Source organism: Octopus bimaculoides, chromosome 3 (genome assembly GCF_001194135.2).
Source record: "Octopus bimaculoides isolate UCB-OBI-ISO-001 chromosome 3, ASM119413v2, whole genome shotgun sequence".
NCBI lineage: Eukaryota > Metazoa > Mollusca > Cephalopoda > Octopoda > Octopodidae > Octopus > Octopus bimaculoides.
The window spans coordinates 31,689,190-31,700,220 of NC_068983.1; the positions used below are offsets into that span (position 1 = coordinate 31,689,190).

The 11,031-nt window shown below is 35.2% G+C and overlaps 1 protein-coding gene across 4 annotated transcripts in view; it reads right to left on the reverse strand.

Moving 5' to 3' along the window:
• LOC106883250 (BMP-2-inducible protein kinase) overlaps nucleotides 1–11,031 on the reverse strand; it is a 139,609-nt gene that overhangs the window by 62,400 nt on the left and 66,178 nt on the right. For 3 of the 4 annotated variants that reach the window (XM_052966126.1, XM_052966123.1, XM_052966125.1), the window contains exons 10-12: nucleotides 9,991–10,154; nucleotides 6,685–7,652; nucleotides 3,359–3,483 (exon numbers count right to left, since the gene is read on the reverse strand). In XM_052966126.1, the coding sequence (XP_052822086.1) occupies nucleotides 3,359–3,483; nucleotides 6,685–7,652; nucleotides 9,991–10,154 (1,257 nt within the window). The remainder of the gene's footprint in view (nucleotides 1–3,358; nucleotides 3,484–6,684; nucleotides 7,653–9,990; nucleotides 10,155–11,031) is intronic. The other variant, XM_052966124.1, reaches the window with a different exon arrangement.

Below are 11,031 nucleotides of genomic sequence, written 5' to 3' on the forward strand. Positions count from 1 at the left end.
CTTAGTTGAGGAGGGTTTAGAGCTTGTGGGAAAAGATAAAATAAAATAAAGTTATAAAATAAAATAAGAAATATTTTATAGAAGCAAAGATTCATCAATTGCTTGATTGGCTACACCATCTCACCTGCCACTCCTACAAACTAAACAGTCTTCAGATCTTTGCTAAACAAGACTGTTTATTTTACTCTTTTTTTTTAAAGACAACACTTTTGATTTCACAGAATCTACTCATTATACCAACTCAACTTATTCTTCCATTGCATATCTAGTTTAGGAATAAAAGGTGCAAAATTGTGGTTAAGACAAAAGATTTCGTGTTTCTATCTTCTTTGTGTTGCTTTACTTTGGCCAATTTAGATTAAGTGTTTAATGAAGATTTTCTCTGTTTTCATAGCTTATACAAAGAAGAGCAGCTTCAATGACCCTTTTCAAGGCTTCATTGGCAGGTAGAAGGAAGTCATCTTCAGATCAAAGTCCTAACATGATTCTTTGCTTCCTCTCAAGATACCCAATGACACAAGGTTGGTGTAAAATCAGGCTACAAATTACATCTGTCATTATGTGTGGGTATCTTATTTCAAATTTGTTACAGCACAGGTTGCAGTGTAGAGATCTTTCAAATTGATAATTCTAAATATTTTATACAGAAGTTTATCTTTCTTCTATGGTTGAGTAAATTAATATTTTTCCTTGACATATAATTTTATTACTGAAATGCAACACACATGAGTTTGAGATTATCTTTTATTAACTTTGCAATTCCTTTTGTAGGCTTAAAGTTTTTTTTTTCTTTTTTTTTTTTATCTTAACATTTGGAATATATTTCCCTAACTAGCTTATTAAATCTGCATATTGTAGTGTCTGGAGATGCTGAAGCTTAAACTCAGCTTCAATTTCATACCAAGAAACACTCAAATTTAACTCTGAGATACACAGAGGAAATCATTTAAATGTGGTTGTGGTGGTTAGTTTTGACGATGGAAAGCCAGTGTCTGGTGAGATATAATGGTGTATAAGACTTAAACATTAAGCTTCTGACACTAGCCTATCATCTTTCTAAGTATTTGCAATGTTGTGCTTTGTGCAGTGAAATCCCCATAATGTGGTGCTAGTGGTGTTAGCATTAGTAATGGCAGTGATGATGGCAGTGCTAACAGTATATAGTCTTAGAAGCTGAAATGTTATAATTTTCACAAAATTTCACTTTCAGAATCTTAACATAGCAACCACTGAACTGCAACTGCAAGATTTAGATTAGAAACCTTGCTAAAAGTCATAGCATTGTGCCTCTAAGAACTTTAGCACATCTGGCTAAAAGCAACAGACATCCCTCATACTTTAGAATTGTAAACCATTAGCTCCAAGAACAAACCCATTTATAACCAACAATCACAATTATCCCAGTTACAAATCTCAGTGTACTCTACAATACTTAATAATAATATTAATAATAAAATTATATTATGGTTAGATCAGTTTTGCAAGAAGAAAGGAATAGCCACATGATTTGAACTCCAGTATATTAGTAAAAATGAGATTTTTTAATATGTTGATAAAATCAGTACCAATCATACACCATGGTCAATTCAAGCTACACCCTCCCACCATATCTAAATTGTGGCCTTATGCTAACAACAAAAATTTCAATTTATCACAACTGTATTGCTGTCTATGATTTGCATGTCATTGTTGTCAGTCATCATTGTCATCAACATCATCATTTGAACAACTGTTTTTCTCTATTAGCATAAATGAAATAAGTCTGTAACACAGCACACCATGCATCTCAATCATTTGATATCTCTTCTGTGAAGTAAGATGGCTAGAGCTAGGAATCAAAAATAGATCAATAACCCACTACATACACCAAGATCTTACTTTCCACTTTACAGTTTTTGCCCTCTCACCAAAATCATAAAATTATTTTTAAAACTAAAACCCTTAAAATATTATCATAATTAAAAAATGTAATAATAATAAAATAAAAAAATATAATAATAATAATCCTTTCTACTACAGGTAAAAGACCTGAAATTTGGAGGGAGGAGTTAGTCAATTACACTGATCCAGTACACAACTGGTACTTATTTCATTGACCCCAAAAGGGAGAGAGGCAAAGTCAACCTCAGTGGAATTCGAACTCGGAACATAAAGACAGACAAAATGCCATTAAGCCTTTTGTCTATTGTGTTAATGATTCTACCAGCTCACCATCTGAATAATAATAATAACAATAATAATAATAATAATAATAGTAATCCTTTCTACTTAAGGCACAAGGCCTGAAATTTGTGGGGAGAGATTAAGCTGATTACATCAACTCCAGTGTTTCACTGGTACTTAATTTATTGACCTCAAAAGGATGATAGACAAAGTCAATCTTGGCAGAATTTGAACTCAGAACATGAAGACGGACGAAATGCTGCTAAGCATTTTGCCCGGCATGATAATGATTCTGCCAGCTCACCAGCTTTTTAATAATGATAATAATCCTTTCTAATATAGGCACAATGTGGAGCAAGGAGGGGTAGTCGATTAAATTGACCCCAGTACATGACTGGTACTTTATTTTATCAACCTGAAAGGATGAAAGGTAAAGTAGACCTTGGCAGGATTTGAATTCAGAACATAAAGAACTGGAACAGATGCTGCAAGTCATTCTGCCTAACACTTTAACGAGTCTGCCAATAAATGACAGAAAGAACTTACAGTCATCTTGCCATCCCAAGAGAATTCATACCACAATGAATCAATGCTAGACATTCCATTTGAAGCAAAGATTTTCTGTCTTTTTCAAAGAAACAATTTATTCTAATCCATTCAATATTTCAAGTAAAATTCTTTTAAAAATAGGTTCAAACGTCATATTCAAATTATTTTTGCTTCTTATTTTATTATTTTTTGTTGTGTGCAGATGTTGTTGATACACTGGCACCAATTTTTTTTTTTTTCCCAAACATTTCAATTGGTATGTCTTCCCAAAATCTTTAGATACCTTATAAATTTTTTTTATCATTCAGAAGTTACTACAAAATTTTTGGTTGTGTTTGTTATTCTTTTGTTTTCCAAAAGCATCTCAAATTAATGACAAAACGAAAGAAATCTGCCAAAGAAAGGAAAGGGGTGAATGAATGAGGAGGAAAGTAAATTAGGAGAGAGACTCAGACAGAGGGAAATAAAACAATGTATGGAATTGTTGCCATCTTTATAAGAGCAAAAAAAAGATATTTGTTGATTATTTTTAGATATAAGTGAAAGCTATTCCTTCCTTTAAAAGAAAGAAGAAAAACAAGAGAAAGAAAAAATTTGCAGGAAATGCACAAAAATATTTTTAAAAAAACTTTTGAATAGATTTCACCTGAATGCACTTCCTTTTCCACCCATGGTAATATAGGACGTGTCACTGACATTTCGCCGATGACCTTTGACAGCATTGCAAGGAGACTGTGGTGGCGTAATAGATATCAAAAGTTGATTTTCATTCTACAGAGAAATTAAAATATAAAGTGTTCATTTTGTAAAAATTAGATCAATACTAATAAGCAGGAGTATCTACAGTAAAATCGTTATTTTATAATTTGATTATTTTAATTTTTAAAGAGTAAATAAAAACAGATTAAATTATAGATTCAACCTTCTGTTTCGGAGGGCTGAACTTCCATTTCATTCTTTTAAGATTGCTTGAATATAATACATGGGTCAATTTAGTCCATACACTCATCCTTGTGGCATTATACTAGCAACTAAGATTTAGATTCATTGCAAAATTTGTTGTTGTTCATGATGTATATAATATCATTTTCATAGTATTAGAACATGTTTTTCTCCAACAGCATAAATTAGATAAGTCAGAAATACTGTATTTCTTCAGATATCTCAGCCACTGCAATTTCATACATTTACTTTCATCCAGTTTCAATCATTTATTTACTTCAAATAAATAAATTATATATATATATTGTGTTGGCAAGAAAGTAATTTCGTTTTCTACAAATAGATAGAGTTGCGATTCTTTTTAGTGATTTCTCTCAATGTTACAATTTTTTATTTTTGACATTTGATAGCCGTTACTTTTAGCTTACTTTAGAAGCAAATTGTGCGTAATTTTGTTTACAGCTGTTAGTTCAGTGTCAATTTTAACATGGCGGACAAAAACGAACATTTTTGCCATATTTTGCTTTTTTATTTCCATAAAGGCAAGAAAGTTACTGAAGCTAACAAAGAGATATGTAAAGTTTATAGTGTTGATTGCTTAACAGAATGCACATGTCAGAAATGGTTTTAAAAATTCCATTCTGGAGATTTTTCACTCAAAGATGACCAACATTCTGGTTGACCTACTGAGGTTGATGATGACCGAATCAAAGCCATAATTGAATCTGATTGTCATATACTGTGCGAGAGATTGCAAAGAGGTTAAATGTATCACACACAGCAACTGAAAATCACTTAAAATGTCTTGGTCTCATTAAGAAGCTTGATATTTGGGGCCCATATAAATTGAAAGAGATTCACTTGACACAATGAATCAATATTTGCAATATGCATCTCAAACGCAAAGAAATCAATCTTTTTTTTTAAATGAATCATCACTGATGATGAAAAATGGATTGTCTACAATAACATCTACTTAAAACAATCATGGTCCAACTGTAATGAACCTGAAGAAACATCATCGAAAGCTGAATTGCATCAAAAAAAGGTTAGGCAGTCAATATGGTAGGATTACAAAGGTGTTGTGCATTTTGAGCTGCTTCCAAGGAACCAAACGATCGATTCAGATGTTTACTGTCAATAACTAATTAAACTGGAGGAGGCAATCAAAGAAAAATGGCCAGAATTGGCATATCAAAGGACATGACAACGCTAGACCACACACATCTTTGCTGACTCGTGAAAAATTTATTGGAGCTTGGTTGGGAAAGGATGTTACATCCACCATATAGCCCTGACCTTGCACCATCAGATTACCATTTATTTTGAAGTTAGCAAAATTCTTTGAATGGTAAAACTTTCAATAATGGTGATGACCTGAAATCATACTTGCTTCAGTTTTTGGCTGATAAGGACCAGAAGTTCTATGAGCACAGAATCATGAAGTTGCCAGAAAGATAGCAAAAGGTCATCAAACAAAATGGAAAATATATAACTGATTAAAGTTCATTCTTTGTATGAAACAAAAATTTCTTTAATTTCAAACTAAAAAACCGAAATTACTTTCTTGCCAACCCAATATTATTCTTTAGCAATAATAGTATTGATGGTGACTTTGAAGTTTCAATCTGCTAAGTCATCATCAGATTATCCAACAATAGCAGGCCAAAACTTTGAAGTCACTGTCTTGGTAAAGAATAATAAATATGTATTGCATCTTGAGAGAAAAAAGTTGGGCATAAAAAGCATTAGATGTGATGTGCAAGAGAGACGACTGCACTGGTATGGTCATGTGATGCATATGGATGAGGACAGCTGCATAAAGAAAAGCTAATCTCTAACTGTGGAGGGAACTTGTGGCAGAGGTAGACCCAAGAAGACATGGCACGAGGTGTTGAAGCATGATCTTTGAACTTTGGGCTTCACAGAGGCAATGACTAGTGACCGAGACCTTTGGCAATATGCTGTGCTTGAGAAGACCCATCAAGTCAAGTGAAATCATAGTTGTGGTTGATGCTAGTGTCACATAACTGGCACCCATGCCGGTGGCATGTAAAAAGCATCTTTTGAGCACTGGACCTCACAAAGGTACAGTGGCTGATGCCGGTGGCACATGAAAAGCACCTTTAAAGTGTTGGGCCTCATGGAGGCAATGACGAATGACCAAGACCTTTGGCATTATGTTGTGCTTGAGAAGAAGACCCATCAAGCCAAGTAAAATCGTGACAGATACTGATGTCATGCAAATGGCACCTGTGCCAGTGGCATGTAAAAGCACCCATTACATTGTTGGAGTGGTTGGCATGAGGAAAGGCATCCAACTGTAGAAAACCATGCCAAATCAGACTAGTGTCTGATGCAACCTCCCAACTTGCCAGCTCTGCTAAAATCGTCCAACCCATGCCAGCATGGACAATGGGCATTAAATGATGGTGATGATGATGATGATACTCTACAGAAAGTATCAAAGAATCCTTCGTAAAAAAACATTTATACATACTGACAGAGTAGATAATTGCCCTATGAGTGATGCAAAGCTAGAACACTGAACTGCACAGTTTCGACCGAATGGGAACTACCAACGGTCTACCTCCATTGCTATAAATGGTTTATATGTGCTTGTAGCACATACAGTCACAATTAATTAAATACTTAGTTAGGGAGCAAGGGAGAGAGGAAGGAAGGAAATGTGCTTGGGTGGGTGAGTGGACAGACAGATTTAACATTTGGCATTTCTTTTACATGCATCTACAAATGGCTTTACTGCTCAACTTCCCTCTCATCATTCCACTTGCATACTCAAACTTTCTCATACAGTTAGTGGAGATTACTGGCTACGTTTCACAAGTGTACAGCATCACAATTTGTGTTACTTGTGTTCCATGTTATATTACTGTTTATGGAGAGTGAAAGAGAGAAAAAACTTTGATGTAAACAGAGAAATGATTGCCCAGAGTGAAGTAGATAAATAAAGAGATAAATTTATATTGGGAGGAAGAAATCGAAATAATAAAAAGTATATACACAGACCTTTTTCACTTTGGGTTCTACTTTGGGAACTTTCATGCAACCTTTATTGATGTGCTCAGTAAATTTCTGAGCGTCTTTGGTCTGTTGTAAAGCTGCTATGTTGGATTCAGACCCTGCACCTTTCTCCTTGCTTGATCGGCTAGTTAACGCTAAGTTCACTGATGCCAAAGGGGCAGAAACAATTTTATCTGATGACAAATAGTCAGCAGAATAACCCCCACCTTCAATGTTTGCTTGACCAGACTGACTACTACTCACTGTCAGAGGAGAAGAGAGACCAGAACTAGCAAACTGATCAGGATTAGTGGTATTTGTAGCATTTGACATGGTTGCCTGGGGTTTATTCTTTTGTTGCTGTTGATGATGTTGTATTTGCTGCTGCTGATGATGTTGTTGTTGTTGTTGTTGTTGTTGTTGTGGTGGTTGTTGTTGTTGTTGTTGTTGTGAGGAAGCTAAATTTGAAAGAGAAATTGCACTGCCTGGAGGCAGTTGAGTCTGTGAGGCTGACACAGCTTGTTCTTGTTGCTGCTGTTGTTGATTATGTAGATGTTGCTGCTGCTGCTGTTGTTGTTGTATATGTTGCTGCTGTTGTAGATGATGTTGTTGCTGTTGAGGATGGTGTTGTTGCAATTGTTGAGAGTGGTGTTGTTGTTGTTGCTGCAGTTGTTGAGAATGTTGCTGTTGCTGTTGTAAATAAGCTGACTGGATATGTTGTTGGGGCTGTGATGATTGTTGAGGTTGTTGCTGCTGTTGTTGTGGTTGCTGCTGTATAAATACACATTGGTTAACATTTGATGAACTGGTCGATGGAGCTGATTGTTGGGGAGCAGTTGGAAGGGATTTCGACATTTGTCCTTGATTGTATGAGTGTTGAGAGTCAAACTGGTGCACTGACATAGTCACAGCACCATGTGGTAATGGTTGCATTGGAGACACAGCATTTGCTGCAGGTGATGTCTGTGGTAGTTCTGTAAATAAATAATGAATAAATAAATAACTACTAAATTTCAAAACTGACAACACACTATGGTTGCTATCCACACTATCGGTAAAATTATCATTCATTCACCAGGGCAAGTTCAAGAGGAGATTCCTTCAGGACAAATTCCTTCATGAATCCACCCAGCACCATTTATTTGATTCTGGGTTTTACTTGCCATGCTTTAAAACAAGGATGATTTTTAGGCACCTAAGTGAAATTTAATTCAGAATGCAGAAAGCTAGAATAAATACTGCAAGAAATATAGTCCCACCTTCTTATAGTTCTGATAATCCACTATGCTATACTAGTACTTTTTTAGAGAACCCAAAAGGATAAAAGACAAAGTTATTCCTGATGGGATTTGACCTTAGAACACAGGGAGTCAAAACAAATACAAGACATTCAATCCAATACCCCAACAACTCTGCTGATTCACCACCTGATATTTAAATAATGTATCTCAAAATTTAACAAATAATTATCCTGGTTAAGAATGTGAACACTTTCTGAGAAATGAAATAGAAATTCCAAGTTGAAATCCAATTTCATAGGGTATCATCATTATTATCATTGTTTTACATCCACAATCCATGCTGGCATGAGCTGTACAGGTCTACTCACTTGATGGGGTGTCTTCCCCTACACAACATACTGTCAATTAATATGGTCCTTCGCTATCTCATTCACAAGGTGTAACAACTTCAGCTCTGTCTTCACCACTTTCTCTTAAGTTTTCCTAAGTCTCCCTCTTCCACAGGTTCCAATTACTTCAAACATACAGCTCATCTTTATACAACTGTCCTCCTCCTCCTCCATACACATCACAAATCCATAAGAAGTCTTCTCTCTTATGCACCACAACTGATTCCTCTTGTTCAGTTTTTCACTCTGCTCATCTGTGCTTTGTTGCACACTAGTATTACATATCCAGCAGAACATGCCCACTTCATTTCTTTCTAGCCTTTATAGATCCTCTATGTTCAAGCTCCCTATCTCACTACCATGTAGTGATTGCACTTCATACACACACACACACACACACACACACACACACACACACAAATATCTGAATCATTTGTTATTCACAAGGGTCACCTTTCCCATATTTAATCTAACTTATAACATTCAGAATTTTCTTTGGTCTATCTCTAATATGAGCAGACAAATCTTCCAAATACCAAACCCTGTTTATCTTTAAAAAATAAACATTGAATAATATAGTTATTACAGATTGTCAGAAACAAAATGATGGGCTCATGATGGTTAGAAAACTTAGGTCTGCTCTTACAGCAGTGACTTGGGGCTATGCAACAACAAGGCTATTTTTCATCAAAGCTGTCTATATCAATGCAGTTTCTTCCCCTACATACATTAACAAATCAAGCCAACGAGAGAGCTGCTAGATAGTTAGTCCTCTTGATATAAACAACCAAATCTTAAAAACAGGGACATGTAAGATAATACTGCCCTGGCACCACTGTGCCAAAGCAAAAGACAGTTACAGTTGGATGACCATAATCAAACAGGCTGGTCTGCTCAATTGGAGTTGATCTAATGCTCAATGGCAATGATATGAACCAATATTTACTGCTGTAAATTTATTAGATCTGCATATATCTCCTCTCAAATGTAGATGTACTTCATATTTTTCTTTGTTTTTATTTTTACATCAATGTAAACATTAATTGTACAGATCAGTAAATTAATATATTTTCATGTGCTTTTGATACTTGCATTTATAAAAGTGAACACTTTGCACAAAATATATTATCAAAGCATAATTTTAATTCATTTATAACAAGAGTAAATGAAAGGTGGACATCTTGGCTTTTTCCCATGAACATTCATTCATAATAGACAAAACATGAAGATACAAGAAGAAATACAAAATGGTTTAGTTTGTAGTAAAGATGTCACAAGCAAATTGTCCCTAAGTAGGCCTTTGCACATTTATCCTACATTTAACACTGACAGTAAAATTATAGGCTTTTTTTTTTATTGGAAGTGTATCTCAACAGTCAACCAGCCAAATATCAAAAAGAATTTGCTGACTTAAGTGGGAACTTAAAACACAGCAATATGGTTATTCATTCAGACACTACAGTTAATATAATCATTCTTAATGCATCACAGGTATACATTTCATTATAAATGCAATAAAATGTAGATATAGTTGCTCCAATACACAGATACACACAATTCTTTGCCTTTTTCACAAACAAGTCTTTGCCTTTGCAGTTTTGTACATACGCATTCAAACAAACTGACATCCTAATACAAACACACAAACATGTAAGTGGAAACCATTGGAGTGGAAAACTCACCACCTTGTGGAGTGGTAAGCTGATTGCTATTCCCAGGACGTTTTCTTGAAGATACAGATGTGTGAACAGGCAGACCAAGTCCCCGAGACTGTGGCATAGCTTGCCCTTTTGGCCGTTGCCGAGGAGTAACTGACGTTGTTTCAATTGTAGGGGTTGTAACAGTTCTGAAAGAAAATAGGTATATGCCTGATTAAGAAACTGCCATGATTCGTCTCATATTTCTTATTCACATCACTGGTGTTATCACAGTCATCACCATTATCATCATCCTCACCATCAGCAACACCAGTAGCACAATCAACATCACAATAATCATCATCCAACTCTTCACAATTTTCATCTTTGTCACAAAATCAATAAACTTATTGAAATACTGCCTTCCATTTTTAGTTAAACCTATTCAGTTATTTTGAAAACTATTTTTCTTCTTTTCTAAACTACAGACATGCATATTTTCACAAACCCATCTGAGTCGGTTACGCAAAGGCATCAACAAAAAATAATCATGGTTGCAGGTATGGCTGTATCATTAAGAAGTTCACTTTGCAACAACAAGACCCCAGGTGCGATCTCATGTCAAAGTGTTTGAGGCAAGTGTTTTCTACAAGACATTTAAGTTGACCTGTGCCTTTTGAGAGAAATTTGGTACACAGAAATAGTGCAGAAACCTGTCATGTATACATATCAAGATCATAATTTTAGTTGACTTTCCATGCTACCATGAGTTAGATGATTTGACAAGATCCAAAGTGTTGGAGAATCACAGTTGTGCTCCAGTGTCATAACTTTGGCATGGTTTCTAGAGCTGGATGCCCTTCTTAACATCAACTACTTTATAGACTGTACTGGATGCTTTTACCATGGCACCAGCATTGTGTGTGTGTGTGTGTGTGTGTATGTGCACGTGCATCACTCACTGACATATATGGAAAATGCAAACATCAGAGAAGAAACCAAAAACCTGATGCTTTTTCATTAAAATCCAGTGTGATATTTGTTCCAGCAAGTTAGATAATCCTGACCCATTTGAAGCAAGTTAGA